The sequence below is a fragment of the Tympanuchus pallidicinctus genome, unplaced genomic scaffold (genome assembly GCF_026119805.1).
Source record: "Tympanuchus pallidicinctus isolate F22 unplaced genomic scaffold, pur_lepc_1.0 scaffold11, whole genome shotgun sequence".
NCBI lineage: Eukaryota > Metazoa > Chordata > Aves > Galliformes > Phasianidae > Tympanuchus > Tympanuchus pallidicinctus.
The window spans coordinates 15,006,129-15,029,235 of NW_026294627.1; the positions used below are offsets into that span (position 1 = coordinate 15,006,129).

At 39.0% G+C, this 23,107-nt stretch overlaps 1 protein-coding gene across 13 annotated transcripts in view; it reads left to right on the top strand.

Moving 5' to 3' along the window:
* Positions 1-17,949, top strand: part of ZMYM2 (zinc finger MYM-type containing 2) — an 89,673-nt gene extending 71,724 nt beyond the window's left edge. For all 13 annotated transcript variants that reach the window (XM_052671291.1, XM_052671292.1, XM_052671290.1 and 10 more), the window contains 11 exons: positions 969-1,098; positions 1,268-1,383; positions 2,184-2,355; positions 3,635-3,742; positions 5,525-5,619; positions 6,257-6,425; positions 7,342-7,493; positions 10,874-10,988; positions 12,244-12,495; positions 12,882-13,002; positions 16,190-17,949. In XM_052671291.1, the coding sequence (XP_052527251.1) occupies positions 969-1,098; positions 1,268-1,383; positions 2,184-2,355; positions 3,635-3,742; positions 5,525-5,619; positions 6,257-6,425; positions 7,342-7,493; positions 10,874-10,988; positions 12,244-12,495; positions 12,882-13,002; positions 16,190-16,382 (1,623 nt within the window). In that variant the 3' untranslated portion in view covers positions 16,383-17,949. The remainder of the gene's footprint in view (positions 1-968; positions 1,099-1,267; positions 1,384-2,183; positions 2,356-3,634; positions 3,743-5,524; positions 5,620-6,256; positions 6,426-7,341; positions 7,494-10,873; positions 10,989-12,243; positions 12,496-12,881; positions 13,003-16,189) is intronic.
* Positions 17,950-23,107: the final 5,158 nt, after the last annotated feature.

Here is a 23,107-nt window from a genome sequence, read left to right on the forward strand (position 1 = left end):
AGGCTGTAAGCTGAATCTTAGACTTAAGTGAAAGTATTTTGGTGGCATTTTATAATGTTAATGAAAAACATAAAATAAGATTGCTTGGGTAACTGGAGACATATTTAATAGGATGTTAAACCATCATGTTAAAAAAGTATTTCAGATTTAATACCTTCCAATGAAATTAATATCTTTAAAAAAAATGATGGACCATCAGATAAGAACTATTTGTGATTCAGTGATTTGTTCACAGTTAAGAAGGTGTGCTGCCTGCCATTCCTGTGACTTCACGTTCTTTCCGTGTGAGAACATGTGAGGCTAGTCTTAATGTGTATGATCAAATAAAAGTGGCAGGCTTGGTACTGGTGGTCAAAAAATGTATTTGGAGCAACATATTTTTGCCTCTTGACTGTAAGAACACCATTTGAGCGTTATGTGCTGTTTCCAAATATATTGATGCTGCTGAGGAGGCAGCAGGGGGAGCTCACCGTTCGTTCTTTGGGTAGTAAAGAGTGTAGCAATGTTTTATTTAGAAATACTGGGTTTTTTTGGTAGGTGATTTTGGATTGTGGCCTACCTCAGGAAATCAGACCTCGAGCCAAAAGTTTGTTTTGCTATTTATAGTGAATTATTTTTGCAGCTAAAGTTATTATTAACTTATAAAATAGTTTAAGTTGTACTTTCATGTAGACAAGGAATTAAAAAAAAAAGTGGCAGAGGTTGTGAATTGGAATGCTGGGAATTGAAATGCTAGTCTAGACTAAGCAAAACACAACCATATGACAGTGCTGGTAGTGGCAGCTCATTGCTAGAATGCAGAATAGCTTGCAATTAAAGAAAGAAACATAGTGCTGCTGAGTGCTGTGAGCTTTCTCTTTAGTATCTTGTGCATGGAGAGTGTCAACTGATACATTAAATTAAAATACTTTCGTGTTGAAATCAGCGTAGTGCAACAACGACGTGTTCTCTTATTTGCTCGTCTGCAGGGGTCAGCACCACCGCCTTCCCCAACCCCTAACAGGGAGATGAAGAACAAGGCTGTTCTGTGCAAGCCTTTGACAATGACGAAAGCCACGTTTTGTAAACCTCATATGCAGACAAAATCCTGTCAGACAGGTAAGTCCTGAATTGTGCTCGAACCACCGATTTCATCATTGCAGGCATCTTTCTAACTGTTATTTTATTGAAAGATATTGCAAATACGTGATTTTTTTCACCTAACCTGCAGGTGTAAAATACACCTAAGTTTTTGTAGTATTTACCTTTTTCTTTTTTCTTTTAATAGAAGATGATTGGAAAAAAGAGTATGTCCCAGTGCCTATTCCTGTACCCATCTACGTCCCAGTGCCTATGAACATGTATAGCCAAACTGTTCCTGTTCCTACTTCCATTCCTGTTCCTGTAAGTGAGACTTCAGCCCTATGTTTATGCTGGTGACCATTCACATGCATGCAAGGGACTGTTTTGTATTGCTGACTGTTCTCCTTCTCCATCTGAACGACTGCAAGGATACCACTGCACTGCTTATTGAATTAGAATCAGAAATCTGCCAGTGGCACATAATTTCCTGATTGCTCTTTAGGATCTATCCTCTACCTTCGAGTGTAAAAATCTGCTGCTGAACTTGTTTGGGAAAATTCTGGGTGATGCTTTTGTTTTCTGTATAAGCATTAAACAAGAAGGTTCGTTCTTGTTTGTAATGGATAAACTGTGTTAGAGGGGGTTGGCAGAGCAGGATAAAGGAAGAAAAATAGGAAAAGAATCTTGCGCTGAGAAAATAACTCTTAAGTTGATTTTTTATCATTTACATACCAAATCTTATCCAAACAGTAGAAAGAAACCCTAAATTCCTAAAGTTCCATATTACATAAACAAGTCTAGAACAGGATGTTGAGTTGTCCAGATTGTTAGTCTGGTGTTGCAGTCACATCGAGGTGGAGAGCTCCAAAATCCTTTTTGCTTTTACTATGTGCACTTTATTTTATTGTATTTCTTATGTCTTTTACTGCTCTCCCTTCCAGTTTGAATCATTTAACCTGTCATCAGTTCTTTGAGTTCACAGTGAAGTGATTTGTTGTTAGTTTGTTTTAACCCTCTTCTAAAACAGGAGTGTAGAGTTAGTGTTCCTGTATTGATTGCAGTTGACTCTTTGTTGCAGCTATTATTTCTTTTCTAATTCTTTCTCCTCTGTGTCTACACAGGTGCCAGTTCCCATTTTCTTGCCCACTACTCTGGACAGCACTGAGAAAATCTTTGCAGCAATAGAAGACCTGAGGGGGAAAGTTCCCTCAAATCCTCTGGAGACGGAGCTACTGACCTTGTCAGGGATGGTGCCTGAACATGAGGGAAAAGCAGAAGTTTCTGATGTGGCCAGTGAGTTAGTTACCATGTCTTTGGCTCTTTGGAGTGCTGGGATGTGTGTGAATAGGAAGAAGTACTTTCTGATGTTAGGGAAGATTCTTTCTGTACAACAATGCTATTACTGAACTCTTATATTAAGTTGAAATCCTAATTGTTTAAGTGGTTTTAGAGCATTTTAGCAAAGTTAAAATACAGAAAACTTTCTGAAGTCTGCGGTGTGACTCAGATGTGCTGTACCCATAGCTTTGTTTTTAAAACAGCAACATACTCCTTGCTTGTCACACATTTTCTCCTCAGTGTAACTCAAAACAAGCCATAGCCAGACCACTCTTCCTTCCAGAAGCACAGTCAAAACGTTAGGGGAAGTGTTTTCCATACTCTTAAAAGTGTGAACACAGCTTTCTCTGAACACAACAGGGACCTAGAATCTTTGTGGTAATACTTCATTAGGCACATTTTTGTTTGCACATGAGCTGCTAAAACTTAGAGGAATATGTATTTCACAAGTGGAACTGTGGTCAACAAAACCAGATTACCTAGTGCTGCTCTGGCTCTTTATTAATCCTTGTCTTCGTTTGTCATTCCCTTTAAGATAGTAATACATCAGCTGATACATCACTGAGGTTGTGATGTTGGAATAGTTTTCTAATTTTAGAAGCTCACCTAAAAAGAGAGAACTCTCTCTGGGACAATTTTACAGCTAAAGTTAAAATAAAAAAAAACCCTGCATATCCTATAATACTGTTTTTGCAGTGCACACATCTCTTTGTCCCTCTTTCCCAACTCTGCTTGTCAGCATTGTTGAATTAGTTGTATGCCTGCTTTTTTCAGAGAATTGAGGAAATCTGTCCTTGCCAGAAGTTGTAAAGAGGTCACGCTTTTGTTTTCCATCAGCCTGCCTTCCCTGTTTGCTTTTGTAGGATCTGTTTCACAGACTTAAAAGTCCATTCTGTTGCTGGCAAAATCATGTGGAAAAATAGCTATGTTTTTCAAGCTAATTTGTATTCTGTGATTGGTTGATGTGATTCAGATTATTTGGTATTTGATTTTCTGTACTCTGAAATTCATCTTAGTGAAGGAGAGATGAGCTAGTATCTTTTTTGTTTAAGGAAATCAGGTTGAAGAAGTAAATCTGATATCCTAAAAACAAAAACAAGGATGGTGATGAGCAGAAAAAGCAGTTTTAGAACCACTAAGATCAAATTCTCTGTATCTGCCCGTTTTTTACTTATCCACATTAGTTGAAGTACAAGAATTTTTCCTTTTAAATTTAATTTAATTTTATTTACAGGTGTGATAGCTGAGCCCAATCTACCAAATTCAGAAACGGAGGCACAGACAAGCTTGCCAGATATTCCATATGAACCTGACCTCGATATTGAAATAGACTTTCCAAGAGGTATTTTTTCTATCATTTTAATAAACATTGTGAAATATTATGAAACAGACATTGTGTGATGTATTTGAAAAAGATAATATTTGAAAATATGAAAATCCCTACTTTGAAACCCTTCTTGGCTGTTTCTACTGCTCTTGACATAATGCAAGCAAATAGTCTTCATTGTATCCTAACCAATCTGAGGTCCAAAGAAATTCTCAGGTATGGTTAGAACCTCCCTTGACATAGCTTCTCTTGGGTGGATAACTCATACCTTCCCTGGCTAGCTTCTGTATCTGCTGTTGAAAGTCTCCTTATGCTGTAGATAACCACACTACTTGCTCAGACTGAGTTGCTCAGTTTGCTGCATAACTAATTTGAATGTTGTCTCTTGGGGTTAGGAGAAAGGATTGACACTGCTCTGAGGAAGTTTACTAGCAAGATATGTATTCTTTAATCCTCTTCGTAATCAGGGCTTGGCACATGAGAAGTGGGGGAAAAAAAAGGAAGAAGTTGAAGTGGAATAGTAAACAACATTAGTTTATAATAGATTGTGGCCTTCCAGTACTTAAAGGAAGCTTACAAGCAGGGAGAAAATCAACATTTTTTTAGATAGGCATAGGACAAGAGGGAATGATTTTAAACTAAAGGAGGGCAGGTTTAGATTAGATGTCAGGGGGAAATTTTTCACTGAGAGAGTGGTAAGGTGCTGAGAAGTTGTGGATGTCCCATCCCTGGAGGTATTCAAGACCAGGTTGGATGGGGCCCTGGGCAACCTGACCTGATGGTAGTGATTGGCAACCCTTCCTGTGGCAAGGAGCTACTAAATGATCTTTGAGGTCTCTCCCAACCCAAGCTGTTCTGTGATTGTATGATAATTCTGTTGAAGTGCTTCTGATATTAGATAGCAAAAGAAAGACCGGTATGTAGTCTGGGATTAAGTTCTTAAATCTTTGCATTTGTGTTCTATTTTATCTGGACCAGTTTTTCCTCCTTCTGGTGATTAAACTTGGTAGTACTTTCAACGATGTGTTGAGTAGCAAGTGGTGAAATTGGAATAACCTTCAGAAGAGTGTTGTTTTTAGTGAAGTCATTGTTTGATAGTTACGTGAGAGGTAAAGCATCTTCAGTAAAGTAATTAAATTTAGAACTCACAGAATTAAGTCTCTTCTGCTTGGTTGTCTGAAGTAATAGTCCTTCATCCTAAACCTGAAATATTAAATGGCAGTAAATCAAAAGGTTTATCTACATTACTGTAACATCTCTCACAGGCTAGGCCTCTGCCTTTGTAAATATGGACTAAGAATAGTTTGTCTGAAAGAGTTGATGCTCCAACGTGTTTAAACAGGAACAGTTGCTGTGTAGAATACAAAGAATGAATAAAAGTGATGGTGTTCCATGAACGAAGTACTTGTATTGCTACTTTGTATTTTTTTCATTCGTGGCTTTACATTTTCACCATAACTTAAACATCTTCATATCAAAGCCTGCGCAGGCAGGAATAATTGCGTAAGGATCTGGGAGAAGAGATGCTGACTTAGTGATGTGAGATGGTTTTTGAAGATGTTCAGCACTGCATTCTTTGCAACATATGTAGAAAAAGCTCTCTGATAGTTTTGCCTTACCTTCAAGATACAAATACATTTATTCCCTCTTGTCAGAATCCAGTTGTTATCAACATTTCATGTGTGTGCTTTTGTGTAGAACTTTTGCATTAATGCACTCTGATACAATGTTTTTTCAAACCAGTATTATTCAAAAGGAGATTAAAAATAAGTTGTTTTTTTTTTAATGTATTTTCAGCAACTGAAGAGCTTGATACAGAAAATGAGTTTTTATTGCCTCCTGTTTTTGGAGAAGAATATGAGGAACAGCCAAGGCCTCGTTCAAAAAAGAAGGTAATGATGTCAAGCTATTAATATGTCACAAATTTTAAGTGGGCAAAAATATGTCGGGTTTTTTTGGTTCTCTTATTGCTCTAAAATGTTTAGTTGCTTACCAGTACTTGGTTTCCAGTCTTCCTTGTTGTAAATTGATATACTTAAAATAATTAAGTCCTGTGTCTGCTGCAGTTAACTGTTGGCTTTAATAGGAGTGCAGTTTCTAAATTCTGATCCCATTTTTGCTATAGAGGACACACAGTGGTAGAACTATTGCCATGTGTTTTACCCACTGTAATTTATTTACTTCCTGTGCTCTCAGTTCTGGTTGTCTACTTTCTACACAAAACAAAACTCTGTTTCATTTCAGAGGGAAATAGCAGAATGTTGGTGTCACTGTAGCTTATAATGGAGCTATAGCACCTGCTGTATAAAATGTTTTTAAAAGTCCCTTTTCATTTGATTGTAATTTCTCCAGAGTTTCAGTCAAAAATCTTGGTTTTAGACATTGCAAACAAATAAGCCATATTCTTTCATTTAGAATGAAAACTAACAGGAAATACAGAGTTCCTGGTGTAAGACACAAAGCTGATACTAAACGTAATAAGAATGAATGTGCCTTAAAGTTGCATTAAGCACTCTGTTTTAATGGCAGGGAGTGAAGAGGAGAGCAGTGTCAGAGTACCAATCACATGATGATAGCTCTGAAAACTCAGAGTGTAGTTTTCCATTCAAATACACGTATGGTGTGAATGCTTGGAAGCACTGGGTAAAGTCTCGGCATTTAGACGAAGAGCTTCCAGAATTAGAGGAACTGAAATCAAGTAAGTATTTCCAAAAATCTGGCATCCATTTTTTTATTTGGTAGTGAGAGTTGTTGATCTTGTCTGATTTTGAGCTGGAATTTCTAGTAGAAATTAGAAATTAGTTCCCACAATAACAAGGATTATTTCACCACAGAGTTGCCATGCTCTTTTTTTCCCTAAAAGAATTTTCTGTACTCAACACACTGGGACTTCTATGTCTAGTGCAAGCCAGGACAAAGCTTTTCTAGCTCTTCTGACTTCTCATGACTATTTTAATATATTTTTTTGCTTGCATCCTGATTTTCCTTGTATTCTAACCCTTCTCGGAGTGTGCACTTTTTCTGGGCTTCTAAATTGCGAGGGAGAGGCACTCTACTTTTAGTAGGATGAAGAGTTCTTCATCAGAGTCTGGCATTAAGTGGCTTTGGAGATCTGGCATAGTGCTGCTTCCACTCCTGTGGGGTTTGCTACTCTTTCTGCAAAGCTCCTCTGTATGTGGAGTTATTTACGTTGAGGGGAAAAAGAGGGACTGCTGCTACTCTTGCTCTCCTTCAGCTCCCACGTGTGTCTTAGCGCCGTTGTGTTATGCTGTTGGATCTTTGGAAGCTGTGTTTCTCCTGAAGGTCTCCCTCTGCCACTCCGTTCACTTCAGTATCTTGGGCTACTGCCTGTCTCTGTCATCCTCAGCTGTGCATGAGTCCAAGTTCTGCAGTGGGTTCTGTGTTTGGTTAATTGGACTTTATTCTGGTAGGCTTGTTTATTTTAGTGCAGACCTAACATTTGAACTACTAAATACATACATTTCAACTCATTCATTGGTTAGTGCAGAGGACGTCAAACCAGTTTCCCCCACTCCAGTCCAAAAATACCCCATCCCACCCCCACTGTGTAATAATACTGTTGTATAATGTAGCATTTTTTCTTTATTTTACAGCAAAGTCTGTGAAATTAAAGGAAGATCTATTATCACATACTTCAGCTGAGTTAAACTATGGGTTGGCCCATTTTGTCAATGAAATTCGAAGGCCTAATGGAGAGAACTATGCACCTGACAGCATCTATTATCTGTGTCTTGGGATTCAGGAGGTTAGTAGAGGCTGTAGAGATGGGAAGCGGAGCTGCTGATTTGGCTCTATGGAGAATGGAGATGATGCGAATTTATTTGAGAGGAGGCTAGGAGATATTGTTAATGTAATTGCTATGGTCTGGAAATCAGGCTGCTGTATAAATCACACTGTAGAAATCTGTATAGTAGATGAGTTTACAGGCCCATTTTGAAAACTGAAATATAAGCTGGTGTAAATAAGCTGTTACAATTTTAAGCTTCTCATTGGGTTAAAGCAAGGCATTTGTAGTCTGTAATGATGTTTTCCATGCTGTGCTTCATTTTGATTGCTGACATAAGAGAAGAATGAAATGAGGAATGAGATGTAAAGGTTTTACTAACTCTGTTACTTAGCAGATAGTGGAAACAAGCTATTTAAAGCGTTGTTTTGAAAGTCTTATTTTACTGAAAACAGGGGACAGACAGTTTTCTTTTCCAGAATGTAGGAAACTGTGCTGTATTTGTTGCCTTCCATTCCCCAGCTCCATCAAATTGCAATTCTTCCGTATTTCAAAGCAAAAGGGAGTCAATTTAGATGCATGTGAAGGCAGTAGCATTAGATATTTTAAAAAGCTTTTCTTTAGTTTATCTTTTAAGCAGAGGATGTTTTAATTTTTGGTACATAAGGAAAGTCATAGATAAAATAAACCATATTCAGAACTGAGAAATTGTTTAATTTAAAAGACAAAAAAATGCATGGGATGTGGAAAGTCAGATGTTCACAAACTACTCTGCTCTGCTTTTAATGAAAATCTTTTTGAAAAGAAATAGTACTTCCAATAACTTTTCTGTATTAAGAATATACAAAATTAAGGAGTTAGCTGTTATTTTTCCCACATAGTTGAAATATGAGAAGTGAGCATCCATTGGCATTTTAGTTAGTGTTGCTACAAAGCATGTTTCAATCCAGCTAGCTTTCTGCCACTGCACTCGCATGAACTACTGTCTCTGTACCTTTCTGTGGAACTGAAAACAGTCTTAGTGAGCTGATAAACAGAGAGCTCTGTGTTTAGAAAATTGAACTTAACTAATAGCATTTTTTTTTCCTTTCACCTTTGTCTTCATGCCTTTGACACTGTGTATTTTGTCTATCGTGAAAACTAATGGTACATAAAATTTGATTTTTCACTTCATCAGAACCAGTGTGTGTGGTACAGTGTAAATATAAGGACCTTTAACACACCCATACAACTGAAATATTAAAGGAAGAACTTGTACTCATGTTATTTTAAATATTGCTTGTATTTAGTGTCTGGTATTTAATTCAGGTGGTGTTGTTGGCCTCATTTCATTGCCTGTTGATGGCCCACTCGAGGCCCTGGCATTCAGGCTGGTAGGAAGATTTTCCCTGTTCTGATGAGTTTGTATTTCACAGAGGCAAGAGGAGCAGAAACATGTAAGCATGTGATCTGTCAAGGACTGCAGCCAACTCGCATGTGCTAAGGGCAAATTGTATGTCTTTAGAAAGAGATTGAAACAAGCTAGTGGTACACTCAATGTGGTGTAGTTTTTGCAACAAACCTTCATTGCCTTCCACTATTTTCCTACCCCTTCTTACCATCTGACAGCCCCCATGTAGATACTCCTGAAAATGGGATAAATTGCCAGTTGCTGTATGAAGGGTTTTGGCTCTGTTTAACTCAAAAGGGGCTCAGAGATCAAATGATGCCAAGACCAGTGATATTGTACTTATGAGTAAGTCAGAGAAATAGAAGGAAATCAAAGGAATCAAAGGAATGGAATGTGGAAGATGTGGACTTGAAAAAGAGCTCTCTCCTGCATCAGGCTGCACTCATTCTCAATGGTGAAGCCCTGGCTCAAGCTGGGGTGTTTCCTCCTGCGTGTGCCATGGTTTAGAGCTCAGGAGTCCTTCAAGTTCAAAGATGTCTATGATTTGTACAAGAATTGCTTTACTTAAATGAAACGCGAAAAAAACTTTTTACAGCAAAACAGTCCCTGAATGAAGCCAGTAGCCATGTTCAGTTCAGGGTCATTTGAAGCTGAAATTATTCTACTTGCAGCCAGAGTTCGTTCAGTAATGGTTTTGGTAAACCAAAAGAACTATTCCTGAAAAACATCACGCCTAAAATAAATGTTGTTGCATTATGAGAGGAGCATTGAGTGGAAAGGGTTCCTCTAGAGCAAGGCATTACCCTGCCTGGCAGCCCTGCTGCATCGTGGCCTTCCTTCTTTGTTCCAGCACAGGCTGATTTTTTGCACATGGCACTGAGGGAGAGGGTCTGTCATGTCTGCAGCAGTAGAAGAAAATTGATCTGGGTGCACTGGGAGAGGGGGAGTTGAAGGCTCTTCAGCTGCTCACCTTTTCCTTCGTCCCTCAATCTATACCTCAGTATGCTCAGGAAAATACTGATGAAACAGTAGTGCATAATTTAATAATGAGAGTAATTACGAGGGTGATTTGGGAAAATTCAGGCCGGTAGGGCTTGTCGGGTGTTTGAATGTGCTGGGAGATGTGCTGCCTGCTCCCCATCCCAATGAAGATGTGCTGGAAGCTTCTTGGAAATGTATTAATTAATTTTCCTTTTTTTAAACTGAAGTGCAAAGATAGGAAAATCAAGATGTGCTGAACCGTTCAGTAAAAATGAGTGCTGTGAGATGTTATTTCCAGTACGTGCACAGAAATAGATACCATTTCCACAACTGAGCACATTTTCTTGTGTCTGTCATTTTTATTGTGCTCACTAACAGGCTTGTTCACTCAGAGATAACACTGAAGTGGAAATGTTAAGAAGCCAATCCTCCATTTCTTAGAAATGTCTCCAGAGAGGATAACATCAAATACTACTGTAGCCCTCCACCATTAATTCCTGGTTTGGGAAAGTTTGTTGTTGTTGTGTAAGGTCAGGAAGGTGAGGGTAAACAGACTGCACAGTAGGCAGGTGCCTCACATCAACCTGTTGTTTTTCTTGCACTGCTGGATATCGTTACCACAAGTACAAGGGATTGGATTTTTGTTCAGACTTGTTGGAGATGCTTTTGTCGTTGACCAGACTTCATGTATAAATGGCAGTTTCCTGCTATATGTTTCTTTTCTTTGGTGACATAGCTGTAGGAAAAGATAAATTAATATATACATGTATATTTAAATGACTCCTCATTCACTGATACAGTGTTGGGTACAAGAATATTTTAAAGAGAATTGTTAGATTGTAATTAATCTGTGATTCACATCTAGTTAGAAATTTACAGCATTGGAGTGAAAACCTTTTCCAGTACGTGGCAGGATTTCACTGTATTTTCAAATACTGCTTTTAGTAGGATTGTGCTGAAAAACAACACTGTAGCACAGAATTTGTTCTCATGTGATGTTTAAATATTGTCTGTTACTTTTTTTCTGTAGTATTTATACGGAAGTAATCGAAAAGACAACATATTTATTGATCCAATCTACCAGACATTCGAACAAGAATTAAATAAAATCCTTAGAAGTTGGCAACCAAGCATTCTTCCAGATGGTAATTTTCTTTTTGGTCATGTATGTTTTTCAACTCCTAATAGCTTTATTTTCTTAAGCATGTAGCTATATAGAAATATTTTATATGTTGTGGTAGTAATTGATTAAACATCATAAAGATTTCATGTAAGAGTTCAATTAAGACTGCATCTACAAATATATTTTTTCTTGGTAATCCACTTAGCAAGAGTTGCTTTTGCCACCACCTGTTTATTTGAAATTGACTTGTGATCTTCAAGAGGAGAGAAAATCAGTAGAAATGGCTGGTTTTTGACTTGTTTTTGCCTGAGCTGAGTTTATTTTTGCACATCTGAGTCTCCAATGGGAATGAGCCAGGCCAATGCTGGACTGGTGAGCTACATATTAAGTCTTACTTGGACTGGGAGAATCATAGAATCATAGAATCACCAAGGTTGGAAAAGACCTAAAAGTTCATCCAGTCCAACCGTTCACCTATTCCCAATAGCTCCCACTAAACCATGTCCCTCAACACAACATCCAGTCTTTCCTTGAACACCCCCAGGGTCGGTGACTCCACCACCTCCCTGGGCATCCATTCCAGTGCCTGACCACCCTTTCTGAAAAGTGAAGTGTTCTGAAGTGTCTGCTTGGAATGTTTGCTCAGGAGTGTTGTCAATAGAGAAAACAGAAGCGTGGTATACTAGAAAATTTTTCCCAGCAGATCCATTTTAGCACTAAACAATAGAATCCATTCTTCCATTTCTGCCATAAACTTCTTGTGAGTGAGGGCTCTTCCTTACCAGCTCTTCTTCTCTCTACTTGACATTGTCTTTTATCTGTATAGCTTAGGAGGGCTCTGTTTATGGGCATCCACATGGCCTGGAAGTTCTTTCCAAATGAGGTAGCTATGAGCAGTAACAAAGAAGGTGTACCTATGCAGAGGCCTTGCCTGAGCAGAATAAAGAAAACTCAAAAATATGCTTTCTGTGAAGGGACTAAGAGATTGGCCCTTGAACATTTGCTTTTATGTAATAATGTGAGGGAATTGCATGTAAGAAGTATGTTATGTATGAAATTGCAAATCTCCCATTGTCTGTTTTTTCCTGAAACTGTGGGTTCCAGTGTCTTTACTGGGTGGTTTTGAGGGGTTATAGGCATATAATTAAATATGCTTGTGAGAGGCTTCTGTCAAGAACATTTTACTACATTTTCAGCAAACAGAAACTCTATTATTATTACATCTGGACAGATTATAGGCTAATCCATTATGCTTTCTCTAATTTCTTTTTCTGAAGGATCAATATTCTCTCGAGTGGAAGAGGATTATCTATGGAGGATTAAACAGCTAGGATCACATTCGCCGGTTGCTCTTCTAAATACTCTGTTCTACTTTAACACCAAGTATTTTGGTCTGAAAACAGTGGAACAGCACTTAAGACTTTCTTTTGGCACTGTTTTCAGACAGTGGAAAAAAAATCCTCTAACAATGGAAAGCAAAGCTTGTCTTCGATATCAGGTGTCTTCCCTGTGCAGAGCTGATAGTGAAGGTACTATGACAGTTCCAAAATAAGTATTGCAGGAACATCCACGTTTCACTCATCTGAGGGACATCTGGGCAGCTTGCCAGGAGCCAGAGGTCTGCTGTTGCGTGAAGTTCAGTTCTTGGCTCTTGGGTCTTTAATGGGAGCGTATTGTTGGGAACGCAGTGTCTCTGCATTAAACGATCCCCTTCAGCCCTCTGGTCTCATGCTACGCACTGAGACTCTGATGTGGCTATGGGTTACATTTCCAGTGCATAGATAAATGTAGATGTGATGACTTGACTGTGTTGCAGTACTTAGGTTGAATTTTAGTCAGTCTGCTCTGGGATATTTACTGAAAAATGTGAAATAACTTTGTTATGGCTTAGATGTTGTTGGTTTTCTTCTTAAAGATAAAATTACTACTGGGAAAAGGAAACATGAAGATGATGAACCTGTATTTGAACAAATTGAAAACACATCTGATCCAACTAGATGCCCTGTGAAACTGTTCGAGTGCTATCTGTCTAAAAGGTATGTATGACATAGGGTAAAAAGGAAGAGTTCTAGAGAAGACCTGGTACAAAAAGGAAGTGTTTTGATGACGCATTAAATATTCTCAAGCAAAGGGAATATATTGAATTCTTCTGAAAAATATCTCTTAAAGGAAAGCACTGAAATCTCCAGTCTTGTAACTGGACAACACCTGCACAAAGTGTGGAAGCAGACACAATACTGTCAAGGGCTTTATTTGGGAATGATTTCTTACACAAAATTCCCAAGCATTCTGCAGAGAATTACCAATTAAGAATTACCAGCAAGGAATCTGGTAGGTTTTGCTACTAGAACGCTGATTGTGACATCTGTATCTCTTCAGTAAGAGTTTTGTTGAGAAAATTTGGTCCCTGGAACATGTCCAAAGAATGGCAATGAAGCTGTGAAGGGTCTGGAGCACAAGTCTTATGAGGAGTGCTGAGGAAGTGGGAAATGCTCAGTCTGGAGAAGAGTAGGGTCAGGGGGGAACATAGCATTCTCTACAACTGCCTGAAGGGAAGTTGTGGCGAGGTGGGGGTTGGCCTCTTTTCCTGGGAAACAGTGATAGAATGGGAGGTTAAGTTGCACAAGGGGAGGTTCAGGTTGGATATTAGAAACACTTTTTCTTCACCAGAAAGAGTGGTGAAGCATTGGCACAGGCTGCTCAGGCAGGTGGTGGCATCACTGTCCCTGGAGGTGTTTAAGGGAAGGGTAGACGCAGTAGTTAGGGTCATGATCTAGTGGGCAACATTACTGGTTGGTGAACAGTTGGACGCGGATGATCTTAGAATTTTTTTTTTCCCAACCTTAATTCTCTGATCCTATGAAAAAGATTTTCTTCATGTTAAGTCATCACAAATGTGAAAGGTTGATACTTTTGAGGTACCTAATTTGACAACATATCTAAAAGTATTTTGCAGAAGAAAAAATATAATCATAATTAACTCTGCATTTAGAAATAGCTCGTTTCCTTCCTATTGGTTTAGAGATTAATGCATTTAACAATGTATTAATACATTAAGAAGAAAATTTAGGAAGATCTTGCAAAAAAATAGTTTAGTTACTGAGTTTTTTTGTAAGTGTGGGAGAACAGGATTTCATGGGAAATATTCTTTTTAAATATTTTTTGTCAATATTGAGCAGCCAATGCGTCAACTGATTTTAATGGAGATTTAATCTATGTAAGTGTAAGTGGAATATAGGCAAGTGATAGAAGAAAAATTACATTGTGTATGCAGCATGGTAGATCAAATGAAGTGTAAGATCCAACCTGTATTGGGAAGCAATATCTTACTGTTAAAAGTGAAGAACGGTGTAGACAATGAGAGAGCAACCTTTTGGTTTCCCTGAGTCGCTTTGAGTGAAGAGGAATTTACTTGGGCTGCACATAGAATATGTAATTGATGTATCTAAGTAGAGAAACTTTTTTTTTTTTACATAAAAAAGGGCAACAAAAATGTAAAGGTAGTGGGAGATTTGACCTTGTGTTTGTGAAACTAATAATTTTTTTCAGAAGTCTTGAACCCTGTTCTCAAGTTTCTGTATGAAAATGGAAAGCAGAGCTGCATATTTGCTGCTGTTCACAGGGTTGTTTAGCCAACGTATCAAAATCATACCACTATTTGCCATAACTTGAGCTTACCATAAATTAATTTTTATTTTGAACGCTGTTAGGGTTTGAAACATAGTGCAAATAAGTTAATTTTTACCTTAAAGTTGTCAAAAATTGCAGACTTCGTCAGCTAGTCCCACTTTCCTACAGATGCTGGTCACTACTGCTGCCTAGAGCAGCAGACTGTTTCTTCTGCTTCCACTTCTGATTCCACTTCTGCAATGTGTACATTGCGTGTTTGAAATAAATTGTTGAAGTATTTAATACTTTAAAATGCGTTGTATATATGAACTTACATTTCATAAAGTTTGAGGTAATGCCAGCTGTTTGAAGTACATGTGCCAACCAGTAGACAGTTGCAGCTGAAATGTGCAAGTCTTCTCATTCACAGCTGAAAGCAATACATCATTGGTTGTTCCTATAAAATTACTGGCTTGTCCAAAACACAGGAAAGAGTTGAATATAGTTTAACTATTAGAATATAATAAAACATCATATTCTGGTTTCTAATCTAACAATCTGACTTATATAAGAGCAGAAGAAACCGAAATTTACTAAAGTGGGTGAAAAGCAACACCTGTATATTTATCCAATCTGGGAAGATGACCTTGATAGCTTTACCATGACTTACATTTGATTTCTGAAGTCCACAGTATTCATGGAAGAGACAGCATGAGAGTACTCATATGCAGGATTGAAAAAATATTTTCTTTCCCCAATGGGCAGAATGAAAGTATTTGTTAGAGGGTTAGAAGATATGCCTGAGTTGGATTGAGCAAGTATATGAACTGCAAGATATAACAGGTTGAGAATTAAGGGATTTTAAGACTTAGAGACCAACTCTTCAAGTAAATAGGAGGAGGAGGAGCAGCATTAGCTTCTTGTTGCACTTCCATGCAGTTCAGAACTACCATCCTTGGTTACGAGGAAAGCCCAATCTCTGTCTTCGGAAACAGAAAATATTTTCTGTTTTAACAAGTCCTAGAGTTGCAAAGTTTTGCAAAACCAGAAGAGTCTTCAGCCTCATATACTCTTGCTCAGTCCTAGTGTATAGTCAATGAATACAAAGATGCTATAATTATGAAATAAACAAGAGAGTTTGACAAAGCAGATTATAGTAACAAAAAGAGGACAGAAAGCTTAACCACATCCTGGGCTTGCTGCAAAACTCCAGAGGAGGGATCTCTAGGAGAGATCCTTTTGCACTGGCAGCTCTTAAATAGGTCTAGGAGAGGTGGAGTCAGGCTTCACCCTTTCCGGCAGCACAGCTGAATTGCCTTCACCTGTGCTCCTCTGGCTGACTCAGTGCTCACCTCAGGTGATCAATCAGAGGCTCAGGCCGTGATTCAGCAGTTCCCATACACCTAGGTATCTGCTTTGGGCTGTCCTGAGGTGCAGGACTGGCTGGCTGCACAGCTCTATGGATGACATAGCACTTCTCCATAGCAGTCTTCATTTTGTAGCAGGTGAAGGTGAAAGTAGAGTTTTCTTAACATATGAGTATGAGAAATATTAATGTATGTATTTATCCTGTCAAACTGTTATCCTAATTCCCCTTATTTTTCTCTGTTGTAGCCCACAGAATCTGAATCAGAGGACGGACATGTTCTATTTGCAGCCAGAATGCTCTGTCTCGTCAGATAGTTCTGTCTGGTACACTTCCACCTCACTGGACCGCAACACTTTGGAAAATATGCTTGTACGGGTTCTTTTAGTAAAAGATATTTATGAAAAAGACAATTATGAACTGGATGAAGACATAGATTAAAACAAACTTCCAAAAACAGTCAAGAAAAAAACAGCATTAGATATAGTCATGCTGCTAGACTTTTATTATGGAGAACATTTCAAGTTTACCCTTTGTTTTATGAGTTTTGTAGCATTGTGTACCCTCACCTGGGTATTAACATGTAAATAGTCTGTGAGTGAAAGTTTCCATTATTCTGCGTAGTGATGCTAGGATACCTAACAAACACATTTCAGATTCTTTTTTTTTATTATTATTTATTTGACTAGGTATGTTTGTAACTTTTTACATTGCAAAATATGAATGAGAATGTGCCATGTGTAATTTTTTTCTTGTAGTAAGAGACATCCATGTTGCACAACTCTGCTGTTGCAAGCTCCCTTGAAAGGACACTCTCTTTTAATGGGTTCTTAAACCGAATGGTTGTGTATGGGTAGCACTACTAAAGTTTAGAACTTGCTGTGTCTTTGAGAATTTTTAAATAAACTGTAAACTAATAGGTTTTTTACTTTTTAGTTACTGAAGCCTTATAAGGTTATGTAGAGAGATTCCATCTTATGTACCAAAAATAGACAAAAGAGAATGCTGTCAATATTGGTGTACTGTAATGTGAATCTATTCTGGTGAAAACATTTTTTTTTTGTTGCCCTTATTAAAACCTTAGTGTCCTTTCCTTATTTGTGACTCTCTCTCAATTGCCCCTACAAATAATATATATATACATATATAAATAAATGAACATAAGCTTAAAGCATGTGATCATCACGACATGTATTTTGTTTAAAAAAGGGAGACAAAAGAAAAAAAAAATCCAAAGGAAAAAGTGGGGAAAAAGAAAAAGAGAAAAATGTCTGATGACAATGCTATATAATTCTTTTCTGTCTTTACTTTTCTGACCATAAATGCTGGTACCTCATATCACTGTAAATCTGTCCTTTGTAGCCTTAGCAAAATGAATTTTGATGCTGTATTACATAAAGTAATATGGTATACTACATTTGAACTTGTTTGTTCTTGCATTGCTGTACTTAAATACAGTCAGTACTTGACAGTGGCTGGGAAAATTCTCTTAACTATTGCCTCCATACAAAAGCCATATGACACGTGATGTTGCAGAACGCTGATAAATTTTTGAAGAAAATGCCTTTCATATGTTCTGTATCCTTTCATTGTGCTTATTCTGCATAAGGAGTCTGATTTCCAGATCTGCTCGAGTTTTGTTCCTTGCTTTTGTTGAACTGATGCAAGCAATGTGGTGGCTCATGCAATGATTTTGCTATTGTTCTGAAAAAAATGTGGTAAAATATTCTCCTACAAAAAGTAGTCATTAGTTTTGCTTTCTTAACTGACTTCAAGTGTGTTCAGAAGAATCATTTATGAAAGAGGGAAGTTTTCTGTCTGTGTATGTATGTGCATATATATATGTATATATGTGCATATATGTGTGTGTGTATGCACATACCACCTTAGGACTCATTTCTTGCAAGGGCTGCATGACTTTTTCATTTTCCTTAGCTTAAGAAGAATGCACTTGGATACTCATCTTTCTATACAGAGAAATAAAGCTTCGGTTGCTTTGTTTTGTAAAGCAAGTTCATTTAAATTTCTGTTATTCTTGTATGTCCATGAATATGTATCGGCTTTAGATACATCAGTATTTCAAAAGTGGAGGTGTATATCTTTTATTTTTCATTTCTTTCTGGTGGCTTTGTCCTTCCTGTGAAATCAAGAAGGAGCACAGGGAAACACTCAGTAGATCACTTCTAACTTCAGTACTATTACCTTTGTGAGTGCAATAAGAACTTAAGGGTGTTTTTTTGGTGCGTTTGTTTGTTTTTGAAGCAGCAGCCATTGAATGTGCCCACATAACACAGCATAAGTTAAATAAGGAGTCACTATCACCATTTTGCTCTGCCTGCTCCAGTTGAACACCTGACTTGATCGTAAGTTTTAAGTGCAGGAACCATTTACCTGCTTAAAATGCATTGTGCGTAATGTGAAATATTTCTTTGAATCTTTCATTCAAATGCTATGAAAAGAGAAGATCACTTGTATTCTCCATAGTTCAGATTTAAAGTACTTCAGCATGAGATTCAATCATAGGATCATAGAATCACTAAGGTTGGAAAAGATCGAACTGTCCGCCTGTTTCCACTATCCCACTAAACCACATCCCTTGGTACAACACCTGAATGTCTCTGGAACACCTTCAGAGCGGTGACTCCACACCTCCCTGGGCAGCCTGTTCCAGCACCTGACCACTCTTTCTGAGAAGTGTTTCCTAACGTCCCACCTCAATCTCCCCTGGCACAACTTGAGTCCATTCCCTCTGCTCCTACCGCTAGTTATGTGGGAGAAGAGGCCAACCTCCACCTCCCCACAGCTGCCTTTCAGGTGATTGTAGGGAGCAGTAAGGTCTCCTCTGAGCCTCCTCTACTGAACACAGTACTCGAGGTGCAGCCTCAGCAGAGCTGAGTACAGAGGGACGATCCCCTCCCTGCTCCTGCTGTCTGCACTGTTTCTGATGCAAGCCAGGATGCTGTTGACCTTCTTGGCCACCTGGGCACCTGCTGGCTGATGTTCAGCTGAGCATTGGCCATTACCCATAGATCCATTTCTTCTTATGCAGTCTTCCAGCCACTCTGCCCTAAGCCTGTAGTGTTGCCTGCAGTTGTTGTGGCCAAAGTGCAGGACCTGACACTTGATCTTGTTGAACTTCATTCCATTGGCCTCAGTCCAGCTATCCAGCCTGTGCAGATCCCTCTGTAGGGCTTTCCTACCCCCAGGCAGATGGACACTTCCAGTCAACTTGATGTCATCTGCAAACTTACTGGCAGTGCGCTCAGTGCCTTCGTTCAGGTCATCAATAGAAGTATTGAACAGGACAGGCCCCAGTACCAACCCCTGGGGAACATCTCTCCCTATTTAGGACAGCGTTTAAGCACAAACATACTTTTATAAAATGACATTTTTAATGTGAGACAAAGTACCCTGGATCAGAACTAGAGTTTAATGTGAGCTGTGACTGTTCAGTTTTAAACAGAAACTAAATTGTTGTTCTCAAAATCAGATAATGGCTATTCTTTAAATGACAAGATCAGTTTTTAGTGTGGTATACTCAAAATGGATGTACATTTTCAATTTGGTTAGAAAATAATGAATGATGCCTGAATTTTGTCAGAAATCATACTACTACTGTGAAATCCTCTCGTTTTCTATCCAGGATTCACTTCCCATCAGGGGGATATTTAAGTTATAACTTAAAGTAATTTTTAAATATGGATCCAAGTTGGAAACAGAAAGATGGTTGACAAGAAAATAAGTTTTATTCCAGAAGATGGAGCTATTCCACCACCAGCAATAATGTTCTTCATGGGCATAGTGTGATTCGACCAAATGTAAACTACTGAAGTACTGCAGTAAAAAAATGAGTCAAGGCTGAATGTGTATTTGTAATTCCTAAATTTGAACGATAATGCAAAATGCAATGAAAAGCCACCTTTCTAGAAGAAGAAAAACGAAAGGCATTTAGTTTTGTAATGATTAGAGCAAATAAGTGTATATATTTTGTGAGAACTGCCAGCAGCTGGACTAGAATCAGGCCAGAGGGTAAGGTGCTGCCTGACAAATTGCTGTACAGAAAAATTTGCCATGTCCTGCCCTACATAGAGCTCCCTAGCTAGTGATGTGTATCTGAATCCCACCTTCATTTTCCACCTTGAGAGGAAGGTATGAAGGGGCAACGTGGCTGTTCTGGCCATCTCTGTAACAGACAACTCAACTGAGAAGTGCACCTGGAAAGTGCTCTGCACCTCCTCAGTTGGAGCTCTGGTGTTGAATAACTCACAGGTAAAGTCATAGCTTCAAGATACTGGGAAAATGAGTAGATAGCAGTGAGCAAATTACATTGAAAATACAGCCTGGTGTGATAAATGCACGCATTCTTCCAAAAAGTCATTTGTGTTTTTTTACTTTTTTTTTTTTTTTTTTTTTTTTTTTTTTTAGGTAAATAAATGTGCAGTCATTTGGGGTATATGAGAAAAAGGCAGCTTAGGTGTTGTAATTGCTGAACTAAGAATAAATTACTGAAATGAAAGTTGTGATTGTAGAGTAATTGCAATGTTAATTGCCTTGAAAATGCTCACTATGTGAATCTCTGATTTTATAATGCAGAAAAACGTATTTTCTTGTTATCTATGACTTTGTCCTGTTGAGAAGCTGTGTAAATAGGTGGGAAAACAGGAGAGGTGCCCCATAAAGAGGTGCCCCATCACAAAAGGGCGTCAGACTTGTCTTTGGAATGGCAGATCAAAGGCATGAATGGTAGTAAACATGCACTGCACTTCCTTTTTAGCAGACTTTGTTTTAGTACATGAAGTTCCTCCTTGTAATGCTCACTGTCCTGTTTCAGTCTGTTGCTGATGATAGGAAAGGCAGTTAAATCCATATTCTTTCTGTTGTAAGCAGGATGGAGTATGATGAGCAAGGTCGTCCTGGAAGAGATGTTAAGGTACACATGAGATGAAGAAGTGATCTGAGAAAGCAAATGGCTTTACCAAGGACAGATTGTTCCTGACCAACCTGGTGGCCTTCTGTGATGGAGTGACAGCATCAGTGGACAAAGAATGTCTTCTTCCTGGACTTCTGCAAGGCCTTTGGCATGGTCCTGCACCACACTCTTATCACTAAATTGGAGAGAGGTGGGTTTAAAAGCTGGACTATTCGGTGGTTAAAGTATTGGTTGGATGTTTGCAGCCAAAGAGTTGATGTCAATGGTTTTATGGGGGCCAGTGATGAGTGTTGTGCCCCAGGGGACCATCTTGGGACCATCTTGGGACCAGTGCTCTTCCAACATCTTTATCAGTGACATTGACATTGGGATTGAGTGCGCCATCAGAAAGTTTGCTGATGACACCAAGCTGATTGGTGCAATTGACACCACAGAAGGAAGGGATGCTATCCAGAGGGACCTGAACAGATTTGATAAGTGGCCCATGAGAGCTTAATGAGGTTCAGGAAAGTCAAGTGCAAGTATTTGGGATAATCCCAAATATGTGTTACAGACTGAGAGAAGAATTCTTTGAGAGCAGCCCTGTGGAGAAGGACCTGGGAGTTCTGGCCTGACATGAGCCAGCAGCATGCTCTTGCAGCCCAGAAGGCTAACAGTATCCTGGGATACATCAAAAGAGGGATGGGAACAGGGAGATGGAGGTCCCCCTCTGCTCTGGCCCCATGAGGCCCCATGTGGAGTACTGCATTCAGATTTGGGGCCCCCATCACATGAAGGGTGTGGAGCTATTGGAGCCAGTCCTGGGGAGGCCACAAAGACCATCAAAGGGCTGGAGCAACTTTCCCGTGAAGGAAGGTTGAAAGAGTTGGACTTGTTCATCTTAGAGAAGAGAGAGCTATGTGGAGACCTAACCGTGAGCTTCCAGGAAGGAAGCTATTAGGCAGGAGGAGGACGGACTTTTTACATGGTCTAGTAGTGACAGGACAAGGGGGAATGGCTTTAAACTAAAAAAGGGGGAATTTAGGTTAGATGTTAGGAGGAAAATCTTTCTCAACAGTGAGGCACTGGAGCGGGTTGAGCAGAGAATTTGTGGGTGTTCCATCTGTGGAGGCGTTCAAGGACAGGTTGGACAGGGGCCTGGGAAGCCTGGTGTGATGGATGGCAGCCCTGCTCACAGCAGGGGGTTGCAACTAGATGATCTTTAAGGTCCATTCCAACCTAAGTTATTCTGTGATCCTTTGAAAGAAGAATGGACAGAGAAGGAGCTGTAGCGATAATTCTACCTCTTCCTTATCCTTCAGTAGGGCATAATTTAATGTTATATGTTTGCAGAAGGCTCCATTCTCCCTAAGCCAGTTCTCACAGGCAGAATAGCAGAAAAGGTTTGCGTGAGACACTGGTGTGGTGAGAAGCTCCAAGGATTTGAATTGTGACTGGATAAGCTGTTAGTTCACAAGGAGAGTGAGCAAACGGAGAAAGGACAGAAAAGGTGGATTGTATCCTATTTGAACAGATAATAGGATTTAGGAGCTCAGTTTAGTTTTTACTCTGACAAACCCTTCAAAGCTTGTGCTTCCTGCATAGCCTGTCTCAAAGGATCTAACTCAGCTGCTACTGTATGTCATCAATGAATGTGGAAACGATATACATATTTAAGTGTTTTGTATGGCCAGTTGTATTTTCAAGATACCTGTTTTGGTGTTTCCAAATCCATTACTTATTTCATACATCTAGGAAATTTTTGTATTTTCTTTCATAGGAATCTGTTGCCTTCATGGAGTAAAACCATTGACAGAACTGCCACAGCACATTTCCAATGCAGTTAAATCATTGGATTGTGTATCACACAGCAGAGAGAAGCTGCAACACTCCAATTATTTCATCAGATCAGGGCTGTATAATCAAGATGCTATAATCACAATATAATTGTGTATAATCAATAGATATCAAGATGTTATAATCGCAATATAATTGTATAATCAATATAATCAAGAGAATTAGGCAAAGTAGACAACGATCACAAAAGAGAATAAGTGGAAGAGCTTACCCTCCAGCTGAGCTCACCAGAAAACCAAGAGAGGTGATCTCCAGAAGAGATCCTTCCCCTCTGGTAGCCAGCTCTTAAATAGGTCTAGGAGGGATGGAGCCAGGCTCCACCCCTTCCGGCAGCACAGCTGAATTGCCTTCACCTGTGCTCCTCTGGCTGACTCATGGCTCGCCTCAGGTGATCAATCAG